Source organism: Eptatretus burgeri, chromosome 18 (genome assembly GCF_056783735.1).
Source record: "Eptatretus burgeri isolate ZD-2024b chromosome 18, Ebu_testis_v1, whole genome shotgun sequence".
NCBI classification, from domain to species: Eukaryota; Metazoa; Chordata; class Myxini; order Myxiniformes; family Myxinidae; genus Eptatretus; species Eptatretus burgeri.
Genome location: NC_140978.1, coordinates 19726214 through 19748000, shown reverse-complemented (window position 1 = coordinate 19748000; position 21787 = coordinate 19726214). Strand labels below are relative to the sequence as shown.

General features: G+C 41.7%; 1 protein-coding gene across 2 annotated transcripts in view; it reads left to right on the top strand.

Moving 5' to 3' along the window:
• The window catches only part of CDC16 (cell division cycle 16), a 49534-nt gene that overhangs the window by 14802 nt on the left and 12945 nt on the right, over positions 1-21787 (top strand). For both annotated transcript variants that reach the window (XM_085863464.1, XM_085863463.1), the window contains exons 7-16: positions 5666-5760; positions 6170-6303; positions 10543-10622; positions 11709-11758; positions 12499-12572; positions 12750-12875; positions 18881-19033; positions 19343-19406; positions 20707-20768; positions 20950-21085. In XM_085863464.1, the coding sequence (XP_085719590.1) occupies positions 5666-5760; positions 6170-6303; positions 10543-10622; positions 11709-11758; positions 12499-12572; positions 12750-12875; positions 18881-19033; positions 19343-19406; positions 20707-20768; positions 20950-21085 (974 nt within the window). The remainder of the gene's footprint in view (positions 1-5665; positions 5761-6169; positions 6304-10542; positions 10623-11708; positions 11759-12498; positions 12573-12749; positions 12876-18880; positions 19034-19342; positions 19407-20706; positions 20769-20949; positions 21086-21787) is intronic.

The following is a 21787-nucleotide window of genomic DNA, read 5'->3' as shown; positions in this document are numbered from 1 at the left end:
CGAGTTTGAGCGTTTTAACACGTTCAGAAGAAACGCTTGAAATTTCAAAACCCCAGCGTCAAAAAACAAAGGCGAGTGACAGCAATTTAAATCGTTCATTGTAAACAATGAAAATCACTGAGTGGTACCGTTTAAAAGTCGTTGAGTGTAAAAAAAAAATCCAATTGTTGAGCGCAAGCGTCTACTTTCAATAGTGGAGATGCAGCCATTTAAATCGTTGAGTGGCAGCCTATGAACCTACCTGTGGACACGCGGACGCAAGGACGATCCATCATAACCCACACCCTCCCCCTCACACTCACCTACTACTGCCAACATGAACAAACTAATACTAATACTAATACTAATACTGATACTGATACTGATACTGTTACTGCTGACATGGACATCGACTCAAAAAGGAACTCGAAAACACTGTTGGGTTCCCCTTTTATGAGCAACATTTTTATATACCAATTCCCAAAACTGCTGGGAACACGTCTTTATATGGCAGTTGTAACCTAGAAACACGTTCATTATTTTTTTTTGTCGACCGGAAGACGTCATTGGAATACGTCTACATACGTCGATGTGTGTTGGGACTACGTAAAGAATTGGTTCAAAGCACGTCAAACATAAGTTAGAAATAAGTTTCGCGTAAAAAAGACATTACCGCGACGTGTTTCGACTTATGAGTAGCTTATAAGTAGCCTTTGTGGACGTGTGTACAACCTATCCCCATCGCATGCGGAACGTGTGTCATACGCCAAGTACGTCGTAAAATTTTGAACATGTTTAAAATTTCTTGACGTACTGTACTTACTACGACGTATGATAGCGTACTTTAGCGTTCTACTCACGTATACCAAACTTACTCATACCGTATTTGACGTGCCCCAACGTTTTACACACATTTTTCTTAGGTCGGCATTCGCTGGCAAGATCGCCAAGGTGTGACCGCGATGTTGACACTTCCATTTCTACGGCAGTTATGATTCGAATCGTTGTGCGTCAGCCTTTTAATAGGCTACGTCACGACATCGTCGGCGATGCGTGCAGCGCGCTATGCCGAAGTTAAACTATCGTTGGGCATCGGTTGTGTAGGCTGACAACAGGTTCAGCATTCGTTGGTATAATTTATCTATAACACAACGAAACATTCTGTGTCCATTACTAATATGTTATGCATACGACCAACTCGTTATGAATACGTCCGAATTTTAAAAAAAAACATCAAAAGTTCAACGTCAGCCAGCGTTTTACATACATTTTAATACGTTGCCATCGCTGGCTAAAACGTCAAGGTGTGACCGGGCCTTTACTCCTTCCGGTATGAGAGACCTGAGCCTCGTCCTGGTGGCAAAGTTGCTCTCTTCATCAAAAACTCTATTCCACACTCTACATGCACTGCCCTCACTCCTCCACAACCCCAGAAATACCTTTGGCTACGGCTTCCCCTCCGCTCCCACCTCTTGTTTCTATGTGTGTTGTCCCACCACCTAACAGTGATGACTCCATTTACATCTTGCTCACCAAAAACATGGACCAACTTCTATCCTCTCATCCAAACTCTCTCTTCCTCATATGTGGTGACTTCAGTTGCCATCATGCCAGTTGGCTGGGTATGGGTGCTTCTCTGCCATGGCACTTCATCAAAAGACTTCTGCGACTCATTGGGACTGACACAATCTGTCAACTTCCTGACCCGGATCTCAACAAACGGTACTCCGTCTCTTCTGATTTTGATTTTGACCAATTTCCCAGAAAACATCTGCTGTTCTTCTTCTGCGCCCATCGGTTCATCTGACCATATGCTTGTTAAAGGAGTCATCTCTCTGGCTGTTATTAGAGAACCACCTCAGCACTGATGAGTGGCATTTCACTCAAGCCGACTGGCAGGGTGGAGAAGCAGCCATCAAACTTCTAGACTGGTCTCCCATTGCTACTCTCACCAACATCAACTCATTCTGGGAATTTTTTCAAATATATTTGCTCGCTCTCATGCATAGATTTATCCCATCTTGTCTTCAGCTGTCCTACCCTTCCTCCGCCCATGGTACAGTGAAGCCTAATGGTGAGGCAGTTGTCCTGAAACAACTTGCCTTCGCCTCATGGAAGATAAATCCAACTGAAGGCAATCCAAAGCTCCTTCCACAAAGCTCGGAACAAGTGTCTGTCTCGTCTAACATCAGGAGAGCCAGGAAATAACAGCTTTCTCCTCTCAAGTCTGAACTCCCAAACCTGTATCCCTCCTCTAAATACTGGTGACATCTAGTTAAGTCTGTTTCTGGCAGATGTTCCTCCTCCATCCCCTCCCTTACCTGAAATGGCTGCACAGCTGACACTGCACGTGAAAATGCTGAATGCCTAAAATCTGTATTTGCTTCGAAATCTTGTGTCCCAAACCCATCACTTTCTGTACCCACCTTGCCCAGCCACAACCAGCTGTTCCTGGACTCTATGTCCTTTTCTCCTGATAAGATAGCTTGCTGTCAAACCTCAACTCAGATTCTGCAACTAGTCCAGACGGCAACCTCCCTCGTGTTCTAAAAACCGGCTCTGCTGCTCTTGCTCACCCTCTCTCTGTTCACACTCCATTTGACTCAAGGTCATCTGCCATCTGCTTGGAAATCAGCAAACATGTTCTCTTCGCATAAAACGGTGCAAAAGCTGATCCCTGCAACTACAGACCAATCAGCCTGCTCCAAATCATCAGCAAGGTCATGAAATCCATCATAGATTCTGACATCAAATCCTTCCTCTTCATTGACCTGATTTCCAACCATCAATTTGGATTTCAACCAGGTCACTCAACCATGTATATGCTGCTTCTGCTTTCCCAACAATGGATTGAGATCCTAAATTCCAAACATGAGATTAGAGCCATCTCCCTAGACATATCGTGAGCTTTCGATAAGGTCTGGCATCCCGCACTGCTCTCCAAACTCGTCTTATGGTATCCAAGTCAATCTCCACTCATGGCTCGCAGACTTCCTCTCCTGTCACCGGCAACATGTGGCTCTTAATGGAATTGTCTCATCCCCTCTTCCTGTCCAGGCTGGAGTTCCTCAAGGCAGTGTTCTCAGCCCTGTTCTTTTTCTGATTTTCAGCAATTATCTCTCCGACTCTGGAAAATCCTCTTTATCTCTTTACTGATGACTCCACCCTCTGTCATACCATCTGTCATCCCTCAGATAAACAAACAGCAGCCTCTTTACTCTCTGCAAATCTGGATATTATCACAAACTGGTCCAACACGTGGAACATGTCTTTCAATCCTGACAAATCTCACACTCTCACTATGTCTCTTCAAAAGGACCATCTGGACCCCTCCCCCCCCAAAAAAAAATTACTTCTCAGCAATCCCCTTGAAGAAGTCTTTTCATTCAAGCTTTTGGGCCTCACTATCTGCCACGACCTTTCCTGGGAAAGCCACATCTCCAAGCTGGCCTCCAAAGCCAGTCGCCAAATGGGCATCCTCTGTCCTGCAAAGTCTTCATTGGCACACCTGAGCTTCTAACCACTTACAAATCTTTCGTCCACAGTCTCATGGGGTATAGCTCTCCCCTCTTGGCTGATACTCTTGCCTCGCACTCTCTGTCTCCGGGCGTTTATAGACATTGCAATGTACCTCGCAATTCGTAGCTCTGATTAACAGGATAATTAATAAGGCCACTAATTATCTTCAAAACGGATGTTAATTATCCAACCCAAACACCCAATTTTCACTCATGCACTTTCTTGGAGTTCCCTTAGTATGCATGCAGAATTTCAGACTGCTAGGTTTCATGGTTTTGGAGTAATGGCAGAGACACACACACACACTGACACATGCACACTAACATTTTTTAGAATAGATAACAGAATAGAGAATCATCACAATATGTTCAACATGGGAGCAAAATTCCAAATGAGAACTTCACAACCTCCAGCAAAAAATATTTCCAAACAGCAACCCTCATCTATCAATGGAACTGCAAAAACGAGGTGGAACAGAGAGCGAGGGCAGCTGTGGTATGGGAATGAAGGAACCCCCGACGGAACCCCCCTCGTGCCGTTAAACCACATTAGTCGCTTCACTTTGAAAAATCCAATACAAAAAAAAACTAGAATGGCACTCAGTAGAGTGCATAACTCCGCCAGGCTGAACAGTTTACATTTTGTATCCCATCAGTAGGCCTAAACTGAATTCAGACCTTAACCACAATTGAATCGGCTTGACCTTGTCACCTACCCAGTTCATCCACCAAGTTTTGTCATAATCTGTCCACACCTTTTTGAAATATCATGCAATATCTCATTCTTTCATTCTTAGCTCCATCTCTCAATGGTGAAGAATCACTATTAAAAAAATATTAAATGCTCATATCCAGATACGGATCTTCAACAAAATCTAATCAATTCGTCCTTATTACACACCCAACCTTTCCACCAAGTTTCATCCGAATCCGTCCACAAAGCTTTGAGATGTCATGCGACATTTAGTTTTTGGCTCTGTCTCTCGATGGTGAAGGATCACTTAAAAAAATTATATTATCCGGATCTTCACCAAAATCCAATTCTTTCGTCCTTGTCTCTCTCGCTCGCGCGCTCACACACACACACACACACACACACACACACACACACACACACACACACACACACACACACACACACACACACACACACACACACACACACACACACACACACACACACACACACACACCCTGTCCACCAAATTTCGTTAGTCTGTCCACAACTTTTTGAGATATCCTGCTCACAGACAGAGATAGACAAACAAACAGACAGAGGTTAAAACATAACCTCCATCCACCTTTGGTAGCAGGGTAATGAGAACGGCACTCGATTGGAGCGCATTTCTCTGCCTGGCTGAAGGTTTAGGTTTTGTATCCCACTGATGGGCCGGATCTGCACCTTGACCAAAACCAAAACCAAAATCTAATCTGCTTGTTCTTGTCACCTACTCAACTCTTCCACCAAATTTTGTCATCCGAACATAACCTTTTGAGATATCGTGCAATATGTCATTTTCAGCCCTATTTTCCAATGGTGAAGAATCGCTTGAAAAAAAAGATATGGTTCCCTGATCCTCACCAAAATCGAATCTATTCATCCTTGTCACGCACCCAACCTGTCACCATATTTCGTCCGAATCCATCCATGACTTTTTGAGATATCCTACTCACAGACAGACAGACAGACAGAGGTGAAAACATAACCTCCGGCCACCTTTGGTGGCAGAAGTAATAAATACTGTAAGTAAACTGCGAGACAGTAGAAGCACTAGCTCCAATGTAAAAAATAGAAACAAGACCAACGTGATTATACATATTTTCGTAATTGTGTATTTTTATTTTCAGTTTCCTGTTACTGCTACTTCCTAAGCCTGGTGTTGGCTTTGTGGTTCGGGTGGCTGGCTTAGGATGTTAGGGTCCTGAGTTTGAGCCCCCGTCGTGCCGTTAAACAACACCTGGTGGGTTGACTCAGCCTGTCATCCTTCCGAGGTTGGCAAAATGAGTACCAGTGTACTGGTAGAGGGGCACAGCGTCAGCAGCACAGCCACGCTTCCAAAAATGATAGCTATCCAGGCAGCCAAGCTGCTATACGCAATAACAGAACTTTTACTTCCTGTAGCTACCTGTCTTACCCTTACAATGTGCTTACTCTTCTTCACCCGTAGAGAGTGACCTGCTCAATTCCCTCCCCCTCAACCTACGCTGCTCAGCAGAAGAGGCAAAACTCGTACAATTTCTCTATGAAAGCAAACTCAAAAAGGTAAGGTGCACCTGCTAAGGAGTACCTTATTTCATTTGCCAAATAGCTGCATTTTAGATCATCACCTTTGCATGTTTAATATGTACATTGTCTCAACCTTAAGCTGGTTTCTTTCAAGCTATGGCCCTTTAGCATGTTTTACATTTAATATTTCCTTCTATTCTTCAATGGAGTCTCCTGTGCAAGGATATAAAATTGTTGCAAAACTTGAAAATAAAGTACTGAACGAGTTGTGCTTGAGCAATCAGAACAAGTTCAGCAAATGAGAGTGTATGTAAAGTGAGAGTTTAATTCAAACACAGATGACATGGTGCAACTCGTACTAATATCTTTGAAACCCAGCATACTGAAGTAATCTTTCACAGGAGGTGTTGTGGATTGTTGGCTTGTCGGTGTATTTTTCTTTTAGTATGACAAGCCTCAAGAGGTGTCTCTGCCAGGGTCCTTCACTTGCCTCAGTAACAACCTGGATGTGCGTGTCGCAACTGCTGAACGACATTATTACAACTGTGACTTCAGATCCTGCTACAAAATCACATCACAGTACGGTGGACTATAATGCAGTGCTGATAGTTGTTTTCGTTCATTCGCTCACTCTTTGACCTGAACATTCACTCGCTGTTTCAGTTCAATTGATCTATTTATTCTTAAAGCATGTTTACACGATGCAACAACAAAACAAACAAAAAATAGGACGACTGAACCTGCAGCTTATCTGCTCCCTGGTCTAAGGTTGTAACCCAAATGTGGTGGTATTCTGATTGGTGGGTTTGGAGAAGAAGATTTTTGAAGGAATTTTCGTGATTTTTCCCCAAAACGTACGAAGGCCACTGTTTTGACACACTTCTGGTTACATGATCGGCATGACCTCCACAATTTAACACCCTGTCCTAATGTTATAACCCCAAATTGGAAGCATTCTGACTGGTGGGTCTGGAGAAGAAGATTTTTAAAGGAATTTGAGACCAGCATTTTGACCTACTTCCAGTCACGTGATCGGCAGGACCTCCACAATTTAACACCCTGTCCTAATGTTGTAACCCAAATTTGGTTATATTCTGACTGGTGGGTCTGGAGAAGATTTTTGAAGGCATTTACGAAGCTTGCTATTTTGACCTACTTGAAGTTACATGACCGGAACGAGCTGTGAAGCCTGGTGGTGTTGGAAGAATCGCTTGAATACAGAGCGGAGTCAGGAGCGTGTTAACAGCGGAGCCCTGTTACCAGTCAGGAGCGGAACCTTGCTCCAAATTTTCAGCCGGATCTGCCCAGCAGTTTGGCCGGAGAAGTCCAAGTAGGATACAGACGGTGCATGATGACAATATCTTATCTGCAATGCCCGATAAGCTAAAAATAAACAAGACCTGACCCAACCCCACCATGAAACAGGTTAGTACAGGTTTACATGGTACCTGTAGCAATTCACAGATCGAATCTGACCTGACCTGGCAAAAAAGGGCAAATGAAAAATTTACAGTAAATATTATGTGACAGATGAAGGGCCATTTATGTATTACATGTGCAAAGGGGTTGAAGTCACAAATCTGATTTGGTCTGACCTGACAAACTTTGTGATGACACTCCAAATTGAGTTCAGGTGCATCCAATTTCCTTTGATCATCCTTGAGATGTCTCTACAACTTCATTGGCGTCCACCTGCGGCCAATTCAATTGATTGGACATGGTTTAGAAAGAAACATTTTCTATATTAGGTCCCACAGTTGACAGTGCATGTCGATGCAGAAACTCGACAATGAAGTCCAAGGAACTGTCCGCAGAACTCTGAGATGGAATTGTGAGGAGGCATAGATCTGGGGAAGGGTATAAAACAATTTCTGGTGTGTCAAAAGTTCCCAAGAGCTCAGTGAGCTCTATCATTAGGAAATGGAAAGACTATGGAACTACCCAGACTTTTCAAAGAGGTGGCCGTTTGACGAAACTGGGCAAGAAGGGTCTTCCCAATGACCACTCTGACAGAACTACAGAGTTCTTTCACTGAGATGGGAGAAACTACTAGAAGGACCAACAGTCTCTGCAGCACTTCACAAATCTAAGTTTTATGGGAGAGTGGCCAGATGGAAGCCACTCCTGAGAAAAAGGCATGTGACAGTACACCTAGTTTTCAAAAAGGCACATTAAAGACTCTGAGAGCACAAGGCGATAGATTCTGTTGTCTAATGAGATGAAAATCGAACTCCTTGGCCTCAATGCAAAGCGCTACATCTGGCAGCAATGGAGCATGACTCATCACCCATCTAAAACCATCCTACCATGAAGTATAGTGGTGGCAGCATCATGCTATGGGGATGATTTTCAGCCGCAAGGACTGTGAGTCTTAAGGATATAGGGAACAATGAATGGAGCCAAATACAGGCAAATCCTTGAGGAGAACCTGCTTCAGAGTGCAAAAGAACTTAGACTGCAGTGAAGGTTTACGTTCCAACAGGACAATGACCCCAAGCACACAGCCAAAGCAACACTGGAATGGCTTCAGAACAAGAATGTGAAAGTCCTTCAGTTGTCCATCCAAAGCCCAGACTTGAATCCCATTGAGAATCTATGGAAAGACTTGGAGTTTGCTGTTCAGACACTCCCCAACCAACTTCACAGAGCTTGAGCAATTATCTGCAAAGAAGAATTGGAGAAAATCCCCAAATCCAGATGTGCAAAGCTGATACAGACTACCCAAGAATACTCGAAGCTGGAATCGCTGCCAAAGGCACTTCTACAAAGTATTGACTCAGGAAGTTGAATACTTATGTAAATTCAATATAAATTCAATTCAATTTCAATAAATCCAATTCAATATTGTTTCATTTTAAATATATCTGTAAAAATTTCGAAAAACATGTTTTCACTTTGTCATTATGAAGTATTCTGTGTAGATTGGTGACAAAAAAATTATATTTCAACCATTTTAAATTTGGGTTGGAACAACAAAATGTGAAGAAGTCAAGGGGTGTGAATACTCTCTGAAGGAACTGTATAATTCAATTGAAATAAAGGTTTTGAAGGCTGAAAGAAAAAAAAATACCAACCTTTTTTCTGAAATATACTGCTGTTGATGCACTGTCTTTTGCACCACCTTGGTGAAGACCTTAAGTTAGTTCATCGTGCCTGTTGGTTGTGTCCTTTATGATATCCCTAAAAACATTAAGCTTTATGTTTGGAATTGTTTTTGACAGACAGAGACGAAAACAAAAGTTATGGATGGAATTACCTTAACCCTCTGTTTGCATGTGCGATTGGGGCACTACTCCGCATGAGTTGCCAAATTCAGAGCCAGAGTGCTGCTGCAGGTTGTTATTCAGATTTGTATTCTCTAGTGTTCAAAATGAAAAATTAAATGGCAATTAAGTAGTTCGCCAATCACAAACCTACGTCTCTAGAAAGACAGACAGACACAGACGGAATGAACCAATTGCTTAACCCCAATTTTCGCTTCGTGAGCGAGATAATAAGTTGTGCAACAAAACGTTGCAAGAGTTTATTCAGGGTTGTGTAGTTTTTGGAAGTTGTGAACAAGTTTCCAAGCATAAATCACTGTTTCTCAGTCAATCGGCTCCCTGGGTGATGTCATGTGGCTAATGAAACCACATGGTGCAGTTTAAAAATTGCTTAATGTATGCATGAAGTTGTGCAACTAACCGTTGCACTTTTGTTTTTTTTTGCATAAAAGGGTTTTTAAAAGTATATATATATATATATATATATATATATATATATATATATATATATATATATATATATATATATATATATATATATATATATATATATATATATACATACATATATACATACATAGCCTGGTGTTGGAGCAGTGGTTAGGGCAGCGGCTTGGGATCCAAAAGGTCCTGAGTTCAAGCCCCGTTGGGCCACTGAATTAATATACCATTGGGTTGACTCAGCCTGTCATCCTTCCGAGGTCGGTGAAATGAGTACCAGTATACTGGGTCGGTGTATACCCCAGTTAAAATAGGTGTACCATATCCCTGTGTCGTAAGAGGCGACCAGGGTTGTATATATATATATATATATATATATATATATATATATATATATATATATATATATATATATATATATATATATATATATATATATATATATATATATATATATATATATATATATATATATATATATATATATATATATATATATATATATATATATATATATGTTCAAAGTTTGCATTGAAGTTTGTCAATAATATGGCAATGTTCAAATTGAGATTTCCCATTTAATAATGCATATGGTGTTACACCATATCGCACAAGTCGTGCTTGCTTTGGTTTGATTTGAGTCGGTTTCTTGTCATTTGACGGAATTTTGACGGAAGTGATTTGACGGAATTTTGTATTTCATCAATAATCTAGATTTTATCCTCATTTCTTTACGTTGTGCTTGAACATCCTTATCACAAGGTAACGAGACTCCAAAGATGTCTGAATAACTCTGAAGACAATACAGCCAGTTCAACGTCTCCATGATCAGTCTGCAATCTGTCATGATGGCAGACTGAATGTTGTTTAACACGCCACTGACATTTTGCCAAAATGGAAGTTTTTTTTTTTGTTTTGTTTTTTTTCTAATCTGATTCGGATTAGTTGAGCTTTCAACCCAGAAGCAGAGATCTTGAAGGCGAGTACATTACCATGGTGTGTTGTTGTATCACCCACCGTGCCATGTGCCGATTTGATCGAAGCATTGCGCTGTGCATTGGATAGTGATGGCATTCAACATGGTGTGTTCCTCTTGTGTGCCTATGTCCTGTAGGATTTTGAAAGAAGACCCATTCAATGCTGCTTGTTTGCCAATTCACGTGGGCACCCTTGTGGAGCTGTTTAAGAAGATTGGTATGTCTCGCACCCGTGTCATATTTAGTTTTGTTGGTAACCTTTTTTTTTTTTAATCGCGGTGCCATTCCATCGTTATTTTAATTTTCGTTTGTTTGTTTATATATCCTTATTGAGGTGTGTGATCCTGCACATTTTCAATTTATTTTTCTAAATTGATGGTCACCATGAGATCAACTGACACTTTAAGAAAATGTAGTTGATGGAAGGGTAAAGGTTGTAGGTAATGTTTTGATCCAGACCCTCGTGGGTCATCATTGCCGACAAACTGAAAACGGCAAACGTAATCATTGTGAGGATGCTCAAGGCTGGCAGGATGGCCTAGGCCCTCGAGGTATGCACACTCACTTCTGAGCTGTCTCGTCTGAGTCTGAATATTGGTCCATCTATAAGCTGTCATCCTGTTGTCTCGCAGGCAGGGTGATTCATCAATGTGTGTGCTGCCCTCTGATGGATGTTAAACTGGGCATTCTGTCTGCCAACATTAGTTGTTGGATGTTTAAGATCCCACGGTGTCCTTTGCAAAGACAAGGTGAGCTATCACTGGCACCATGGCCAAATTCTAAATTTCTACCATAACTGCAGAGCCACCACACCTGCGGTGTACCCGTACTCCCTCTCAGCCATTGATGCAATTCACAGCTATGGGCTGCATACGAAAGAAGAAGAAGAAGTGGGAACATGACCTGAAGGCTTTAAGATTGAAAACGCACACAATGACGTGTTGGAATGTCTCACCTGGCATGACCTGAACTTTTGCACTATAGCTGGTGGTGCTGTGACAGCATCTGTGCAGCCATAATACCTTTGTTTTTTGGGGGGATTTGATATTGCAGCAGCAAAGCGGAGTAAAACTTTCATAGTTTGCTTAACCTCTCCACACACTTTCTGCATTTCTGAACTCTCTTGAAAGGTTTCTTGAAGTTGGTATCATGGCAGGATGATAAAGCTTTATACACGTTGGACACTGCACAAATAATTTTGTATGTTGGGCAGACCCCTCCCCCCCCCCCACTACAGGATGAATTGACTGTGTAAAGGGTTTTTGAAGAATCCACTAATGATGGTCTCATTCTTGCTTTACAGAGATCTTCTACCTGGCACACAAGCTTGTTGATCTTTATCCTAATAATCCGGTAATGCTCGTCTCTCACTGATAAAGATGTATATTTGTTAGTTTGTTGGTTTTCTCGTTTTTGTCACTTTCAGCTGCTTCGGTTAATGCCTACCCTGATTTGAGTCGCTGCTTGTGAGTGTTTTTTCACGATTTGATCTCATTTGCAGCTGCATTACTCTGCATGTTTTGGAATATTGTGAAACGTGCTGTGGCCAATGTACTGTATGTTAATGCGGTAAAACGTGAGGCCTCCATACTCATTTAATATCGGAATAGTAACTTGAGGTTAGAAAGGCAAATGAAGTTGCAATGGCCCAGCATTTTAAAAATGTGTGCGTGCTCTCTCTTCTCTCTCTGTCTCTGTCTCTGTCTCTGTCTCTCTAAAAGTTATGGATGGATTTTGTGGACAGGTTGGGTGTGTGACTCGGATGCATTTATTCGATTATGGTGAAGATCTGGATACATTTCCCCCCCACTAAAGTGATTCTTCACCATCACGAGAAAGGGCCAAAAGCGATATATAGCACGATATTTCAAAAAGTTGGTGACGGGTTGTGACGAAACTAGGTGGATGAGTTGGGGTCGGTGCCAAGGACAAGCCGATTTGATTTTGGTTAAGGTCCGGATGCAGATCCGGCCTATCGGTGGGGTACAACACATAAACTGTTCAGCCTGGTGGAGGTATGGACTCTCCTGAGTGCTGTTCAGTTTCTTCTGTCTCTTTCCCCTATTTTCAATTTGTCCTCTGCCTCTGTGCAGGTATCCTGGTTTGCAGTTGGCTGTTACTACCTTCTGGTTGGACAGAAACATGAACATGCTCGGCGATACCTTAGGTACCCCATGTTTTCCTTCTGTTAACCAGCTTTTTAAGCTTGTACAGCTGCTTGTTCATGTCGACTATGTGAATGGTATTGGATTTTCAAAAATGCTATTTTCACCTGCTTTTCTGTTGTTTTTTTTTGTTGCAATTGTGTCCCCTATCCAACCTTCCTCACTCCACCCCTTTCCAGCAAAGCAACAACGTTAAACCGTATGTTTGGGCCTGCTTGGATAGCATATGGACATTCATTTGCCGTGGAAGGAGAGCATGACCAGGCCATGGCAGCATATTTCACATCTGCTCAGCTAATGAAGGGGTGAGCTTGGTGGAAATGTTTTGATTGAGTGATATCATCTAAGAAATGATAAACTGAATATATTACTATTATTATTATTATTATTATTATTATTATATGACTTAAAATTATGAAACTTGAAAATAAAAAAACTTTAAAATATCCTTCCTGTCTGGCAGTTTGCAAAAGAGAGTATCTGCATTCATTGTTGGTAGTGCTGTTGACAAACTACCCTCAATATGTTTGGAAGTGTTGATATGTGAAAGGCTGTGAACAGACATTTGATTTTTGGATGTGTCGATGGATTTCTGGAGCATCTATGACGTCTATTGTGCCAGTGAGGAGGCATTCTAGATAAAATGTTTAGTAGTCTCCAAACGACCCAAGAAGCAGACACTGATACCAAACTGGAAATTTCATCCAAACCAGGTTTGGTTGTTTTTTTTGTTTGTTTGTTTTTTATGAGGATGTGCATCAAATGTATGAATGTACTCAAAATGGGAGACTGCCTATTTATTCCATCTGGAAAAATGGCAAAGTTTTCAACCACACCTCCTTACCTCCACTCACCTTTGAAATAAATAGATTGCCCCAAGAGGTCTCCTTTATTTGTCCCAAAGCTTACTGGTTTAGGAAGTAAGCCTCTCAGCACACTCGGAGCGTTACTCCTTTATGTACTTTGCATGTGTGGACACTCAATCCCTGCAGGCCTTTTTGGAACATGACGATACCAATAGGCAGTGTAAGCAGATCTTCAAATGAAAGACACTGCATCCTCTGCTCTTGTTGAGCAATGCCAAAAGTGTGATGCCATCATGAATGCTTGCTTTACCTATGATTGCCTCCAGGTTAAAAGTGAAGATTAATATTTTAATGGAATGGAAGTCTGGCAGAATTATTTCCCAGAAAACAATGAGAGGGTTCTATTAGATGGTTTTGTCTTTGGAAAGCAATAAATAGATAAAGGATTGTGACATTTATAATTTCTCCAAATTAATCAGTCATGCTTCACCTTTCTTTGTAATATATTCGGCTGGATCATGCATCTCTAGCGTTCACCGAGCAAAGTCATCCAGTTAACCCTTTAACGGGCATGCATGAATCGGGCATGAGGCGTCTCACTTTTGCCGCATGCGCTTGCTACTATCGTCATTTCGACAGTGGAACATGTAGACAGTGATGGGCTGTGTAAGCAGATCTTTAAATGACAAAAAAGTCACTGCAGCTGCCAAATGAAAACAGACAAAATTGTGTGTGTGCGTATGTGTTAGATAGACGGACAAAGTGAGCCATTTGTTTAACCCTGCTTTGCGCTTCACATGCTCGTGTTCATGACTGGGAGCAAGCACAGTGAGATGCCTCATGTCCGATCTGTGTGTGGCTGTTAAAAGATTAACTGAATGACTGCTTTGTACACACACACACACACACACACACACACACACACACACACACACACACACACACACACACACACACACACACACACACACACACACACACACACACACACACACTGACAGTGATGCCCACATCCTCAAAAATATATATATTTTTAAAGTAGTCATGTATGCTAATGGAACAAAAGTTCCTGTGCATCATTTACACCAATGTGAAATGAGAAAAGAAAATGACCACATGTTTGGTCATATCAATATTTAGTGTTTGATAAAATTAAATCAACAAACATGAGAACGTCAACACGTCTGCAAAACATGTCTCCAGAGGCTCGAATCGAGGAGCGGTCAAAAGTCAGTGAACAGCTCAGTATCTGTTGTGACCATTGTTTGCGTTAACACACACTTGGCAACGGCACCTCATTGAGGACACAATAGGGTTGAAAAAGGCTTGAGGGATGTCATTCCAGATCTGTACCAAGGCTTGCCACAGTTGGGCCAACGTCGCCGGCTGATTTTGAAGACTGCGCAATCGTCGTTCCAGTTCATCCCATACATGCTCTATGGGAGAAAGATCAGGCGAAACAGCTGGCCGGGGAAGTGTGGGAATGTTGTGTTGCGCGATGAAGTTGGTGACCACTCATGTGACGTGAGGGTGCAAATTATCCTGTTGAAGTGTAACGTGACATCCATGAACCTGCAGGAACCTGGGAGCAGAGAACTTCATCATGTTTCTGAATACCTCTCAAATTGCCATTAATGACTTCCAGCTGGATTCTGTGATGTGCGGTGATGCCTCCCCATACCATGATGCTTCCAACAACAAACGTTGCACAACACGCATCAGCGTAACGTTCACCTTCCCATCGATAAATGCGGCAACGGCCATCACCACTGTCAAGATGGAACCTCGACTAATCTGTAAAGAGGATAGCAGCTCAATCTTGTCTCCTGAACCCCAGACATTGTCTACACCAAGCTAGGTGTGGATGCATGCTCACATAACCGATTCCTGACAAATCTGGCACTCATTGGTCACAAGCCTGGATTGCTGTAAGCTGTCAAACTTGCTGTCTGAAACCGATTCCTAAAGTGCACCAACCGGATATGGTCATCCTGCTGATGTGATGTCACACATGGTCACCCAGAACATGGACGATCTCTGATGTTGCCAGTTTGTTGATAACCTCTCCATAGTAACTGTATCGTGTTCCGATGAACACCAAAACGCCTAGTCACAACGTTTTGTGGCATTTCTGTCTCAAGCATTCCAATAGCACATAAATGTTCATTTTCAGAAAGGCGTGGCATCACTTTTATGACCTTTTAGATGTCAATAAAAATGTTTTTCACAGCTGGAATGGTTCACCGAATCGTGCTGCGTTGAAATTTGCTCATTACCACGTGTTGCATTGTCATGTGACTCGGTACACGGGCACGGAAATTTGGGCGTGCAGCGCACAGTATGCACGTGCAAATTCCGGATATTCACAGGGAAACTGTGGAACATGTCAAGGCACGTGATGGCTGACTGTTGCATTGCGAAGGGACATGTCATTTTCATTTCTTTTAATTTTTTATGCTGCACAGGAACTTTTTTTCTGTGATATATATATATATATATATATATATATATATATATATATATATATATATGTATATATATATATATATATATATATATATATATATATATATATATGTATATATGTATGTATATATATATATGTATGTATATATGTATGTATATATATATATATGTATGTATGTATATATATATATGTATATATATGTATATGTATATATATATATATATATATATATATATATATATATATGTATATATATGTATATATATATATATATATATGTATATATATGTATATATATACAGCTCTGGAAAAAATTAAGAGACCACTGCAAAATTATCAGTTTTTCTGGTTTTACTATTTATAGGTATGTGTTTGAGTAAAATGATTATTTTTGTTTTATTCTATAAACTACTGACAACATTTCTCCCAAACTCCGAATTAAAATATTGTCATTTAGAGCATTTATTTGCAGAAAATGACAACTGGTCAAAATAACAACAAAGATTCAGTGTTTTCAGACCTCAAATAATACAAACAAAACAAGTTAATATTCATTTTTGAACAACACAATACTAATATTTTAACTTAGGAAGAATTCAGAAATCAATATTTTGTGGAATAACCCTGATTTTCAATCACAGCTTTCATGCGTCTTGGCATGCTCTCCACCAGTCTTTCACATTGCTGTTCGGTGACTTTATGCCACTCTTGGCGCAAGAATTCAAGCAGCTCGGCTTTATTTGATGGCTTGTGACCATCCATCTTCCTCTTGATCACATTCCAGAGGTTTTCAATGGGGTTCAGGTCTGGAGATTGGGCTGGCCATGACAGGGTCTTGATCTGATGGTCCTCCATCCACACCTTGATTGACCTGGCTGTGTGGCATGGAGCATTGTCCTGCTGGAAAAACCAATCGTCAGAGTTGGGGAACATTGTCAGAGCAGAAGGAAGCAAGTGTTCTTCCAGGACAACCTTGTACGTGGCTTGATTCAAGAGTCCTTCACAAAGACAAATCTGCCCAATTCCAGCCTTGTGGGAGCGCCCCCAGATCATCACCGATCCTCCACCAAATTTCACAGTGGGTGTGAGACGCTGTGGCTTGTAGGCCTCTCCAGGTCTCCGTCTAACCATTGGACGACCAGGTGTTGGGCAAAGCTGAAAATTGGACTAATCAGAGAAGATGACCTTACTCCAGTCCTCTACGGTCCAATCCTTATGGTATTTTGCAAACCTCAGCCTGGCTCTTCTTTGCTTCTCATTGATGAAGGGCTTTTTTCTAGCTTTGCACGACTTCAGCCCTGCCCCTAAGAGCCTGGTTCGAACCGTCCTCGCCGTGCACTTCACCCCAGCTGCCGTTTGCCATTCTTTTTGTAGGTCACTTTATGTATTCTTACGGTTGTTGAGTGACATTCAAATGAGTTGGCGGTCATCCCGGTCAGTGGAAAGTCGTTTTCGCCCTCTGCCAGTCTGTAGCTTTGTTTTCCCCAATGTCTGCTGCTTGACCTTGTTCTTATGAACCGCCGTCTTTGAAATATAAAGATGGAAGCAACATGACGCTCACTGTATTCCCCTGCCAGTAAAGCCAGAATTGAACCCTTCATTTCCTCACTCAAAACTTTTCTTTTCAACTCTTTTGTCATGGTCAATAGTTATTTTTTTGATTCCAATTACTTTTGAGTTCCTATTGCCATCCAGCTGGTCCTATTGCAAGAGGATAGTGATGACCACAGCAGTGGTTTTTATACTTTTCCTTGTTAAATAAGATTCGGTTCAGGTGATCACCTAATCAGTACCTCACGAAGTAGAATGAGGTGTGCCTGTGTTGGAATTCAACAGACACTGGAATGGAATGGCTGCCATACATGTAGAGATGCTGATTTAAAAATTTTATTGAGTGGTCTCATTGTTTTTCCAGATATATATATATATATATATATATATATATATATATATATATATATATATATATATATATATATATATATATATATATATATATATATATCCTGGTGTTGGCGCAGTGGTTAGGGCAGCGGCTTGGGATCCAAAAGGTCCTGAGTTCAAGCCCCGTTGGGCCACTGAATTAATACACCAGGGGGTTGACTCAGCCTGTCATCCTTCCGAGGTCAGCGAAATGAGTACCAGTGTACTGGGCCGGTGTATACCCCAGTTAAAATAGGTGTACCATATCCCTGTGTCGTAAGAGGTGACCAGGGTTGCGTGAGGAAGGGCATCCGGCATAAAACATGTGCCAAATCACTATGCAGATCATACGGATGATCAGCTGTGGCGACCCCAAAAAAGGGAGCAGCCGAAAGAAGAAGAAGAAGATATATATATATATATATATATATATATATATATATATATATATATATATATATATATATATATATATATATATATATATATATATATCTATATCTGAAAGTGAAGGTTATCAGAGATGAGGCAAGCAATTTTGGTGTGTATACACACACCCAATCCAAAATTGCTCCACACGTACATGACTGATACTGCTTGTATATTTTCATTATTATTGGATAAACTGTCATTTGGCTGATGTCAGCGATTACTTCATTAATCATCTGAAGAAAAAGGAAAACGTTTTTTGTTCCCATTGGCTGGTGTGTGTTGGAAAAAAAAATCCTCCCAATATGCACAAGGATGTTAAATGATCAAGCCTGAGCTTCCAGGCAGAAGGCTTGGCACCTGGCACAGCTGAGGTTGCCCATGAAGAGTCCAATACATCAACCAGAAGCCTCATGAGAACAAATGAATAAATCGTTTGAGAGCCTGGAAGCCACTGATAAAAGGACTCGTCATGAGTTTTAATTTTTATTCTCGCACTACTCGTATTTATTTCCTTCAACGTTAATGAGTTGTCACCATTCTGACAGTTCGATCAAAAAGTTATTGACCCCACCCCTTCGAAATGGTCACATTAATGTCATGTGCTTAATGTATCTCAATCTCACTTCTCTGGCCACCACCATCCATCCCCTCCCCTTACCCTCTCCTTCTCTCCATCCAACAGCTGCCACCTACCTCTTCTTTACATCGGATTAGAATATGGACTGACAAACAATCCCAGGCTGGCAGAGCGGTTTTTCAGCCAGGCTTTGTCAATTGCCCCTGAAGACCCATTTGCACTACATGAGATGGGTGTGGTGGCTTTTCACAATCAGGAGTAAGTACAAGGGATGTGATTGCTGGGTGGTGGTAAATCTGCTGATGTGAAAACTCGTGTTTCACTGAAACACCCATTAAAACGAGGTCCCCGTTTCACTTGCAATTCTTCTCATGCTGTTGTATATCCATGTGTTGTTGTCTATTTCCCCTTCACCCAACCTTGTCTCTTTTACCCTTTGTACCCCCTGTTGTTCCATTCGACAGCTGCCAAAATAAATAAATATAAACATCCACTGCTTGTTCATATGCCAATCGAGCTCTTATGCCTGCTGTTCCCTTTAACCTCCAAATCCTCTCCTTTGCCTAGCTGGGAAGGTGCTTACAAGTTCTTCGTGAATGCACTCAAGAAAGTGAAAGCGATCGGAGATGAGGCAAGTTTTGGCTCGTTCAATGTATCATGTCAGGAAAGGCTCACTGCTCGCCTCCACTCATTTGTTCCTCTTCTCTCTTGCCTGTAGAACCATCTTCCCCAGTCTGCTCAGTACCATTCCTCCCTCCAGGGCTTTAAGAAAGCTGTCTACCACTACCTCATGCCATCCTCTATCCATACTCATTATATATTCTACCCCAAATGATCCCATTCCCAAGCACTCCCTTTTATCCAGGTTATTGTGATTCCCTCCACCCTCCCCCTCACCTCTTTTCGTTTTGTAGTTGTCGGTTGGTTTGTTCCTTTTCTATTTCATTCCCACCCTCCCCTTCCTCTTCTTCCTGTGTTTCATGCAGCTTTTTCACACCCAGGTGCCCTTCTCCCTACCCTCTCCCCCCATTGATCTCACTCACTTATACTCTGCCGTTAGTGTTTTCCCCTTTCCATTCTGCTCCAGCTCTTCCACGAGCGTCGTTCATGAATACAAAAAAGGAAGTAAATGGACAAATGTGGAATGATTAAATGGCGGCTATAGACTGGTTGGAAGGTGGCAGTCCAAGTCCAATTTGACATCTTGTTTTGGATAGACCTTGGCTTCGATTTGATCAGTCAGTGTGTATTTCAACAAGCCTTTTGCTATTTAAGCTCCTCTGTGACCTTCAACAATAATTTTATCAAAAAAAAATAATAAACAACTGAATAGGACTTAAACCATGTTTTATTTTCTTTTTTCACAAGCCTCAATATATTTTCCTTCTTAAGCCTCAGTTTATAACATAAGCAGCACCACATGCTGGGTGCTATAAGGAAGCTGTACATTTAACTACGTAGTTTGTTCACAAGAGGAGGAATGCTCGGTCGAGCAAAGGCTAGCAAGCTGCGTTTGGTGGCACAGCGTGGTCGATGAACAGTAGAAAAGGGTCAGGTTTTCATGCCAGAAATCTGGAAGAAAAGTTACTTTTTCTACCATTCATAGTGTATTTACAAGTGTAGTATAACAGGGTGCAGTGCACCACATTTGCAGTTGGTGCCCTGTTGTTGTTGGTCCAGCCCTGTAATTGGTTGTGCCTTGCTACACCCTTTTATTCAGATATTGTTGTGCAGTTGGGACATTTTTTGAATATGACAGGTTTGCATTTCATTTATTTATTTTTTTATTTTTTAACCTTTTGACCCTGGCAAAATGTACACGGGACAGACAGTAAATCGGTGTTTTATCTTTTAATGTCTCCGCAGTCGTTTAACTTTGGCAGACTCCATTTGAGATCTCACAAACAAAGAATGCCTTTTTTGTTTTTCAGGTGACGGTTGATAAATGGGAACCATTGTTTAACAACCTTGGCCACGTTTGTCGCAAACTGAAGTAAGCTTGTCTGTGTGAGTGAAGTTCACTTTGCTTTCAATTGTGCCATTAGGTTATATCTGTCAACACAGCTTCCACCTGCAAACATTGGCCTCTTGCCCTGCAAACACAAGTTAAAAATGGCAAACTTCAGGTAATGCACTACGGCCTTTTTCATTTGTATTTTTTTTCTTCCTCATAGGCGGTATGATGAGGCACTGGAATACCATAGACAGGCTCTGGTTCTTGCACCTCAGAATGCTTCAACTTTTGCAGCCCTTGGTTTCATTCACAGTCTCACGTGCGACTTCCACTCTGCCATTGACTATTTTCACAAGGTTTGTCTCACCTCGCATATATTTTCAACTGCTTGCTTTGGGAGGTTCCAGCTTCAATTGAAGGGTTTAATTGCACAACCTGCTAAGTCAGAAAATTCGAGTTTTACAGGAGAAACTAAGAGCTCTCATTTCTTGGGGCCCATCAGTGCAACACATCACCGTTTCATCCACTTCGTGACTTTGAAGCCTTTTTGGTCTATCTACTGGTAAATGATACACCTCTAACTGTGAATTATCCCGGTAGCTGGATCATGTGGGTACTTGGGTAAGTTGAAGTTGACAATTAACCCGACCCCACGTGATCTCCCCATTGGCGTATTTCGGTCCAAAATAACCAGGACCCGTCGACCCGGGCTTACCCTGGCCGGCGATCTGTAAATTCCGGGCGATCGAGCCGAGACGGCCCCACTGCTTCATCGAGGGTCATGCCCGTGGCGACGTGCCGGCGGGAAACTACAACTATATATATATATATATCTCTTCTTCTTCTTCTTCTTCTTCTTTCTGCTGCTCCCGTTAGGGGTCGCCACAGCGGATCATCCGTATGATCCGCATCGTGATTTGGCACATGTTTTACGCCGGATGCCCTTCCTGACGCAACCCTGGTCGCCTCTTACAACACAGGGATATGGTACACCTGTTTTAACCGGGGTATACACCGGCCCAGTATACTGGTACTCATTTCGCCGACCTTGGAAGGAT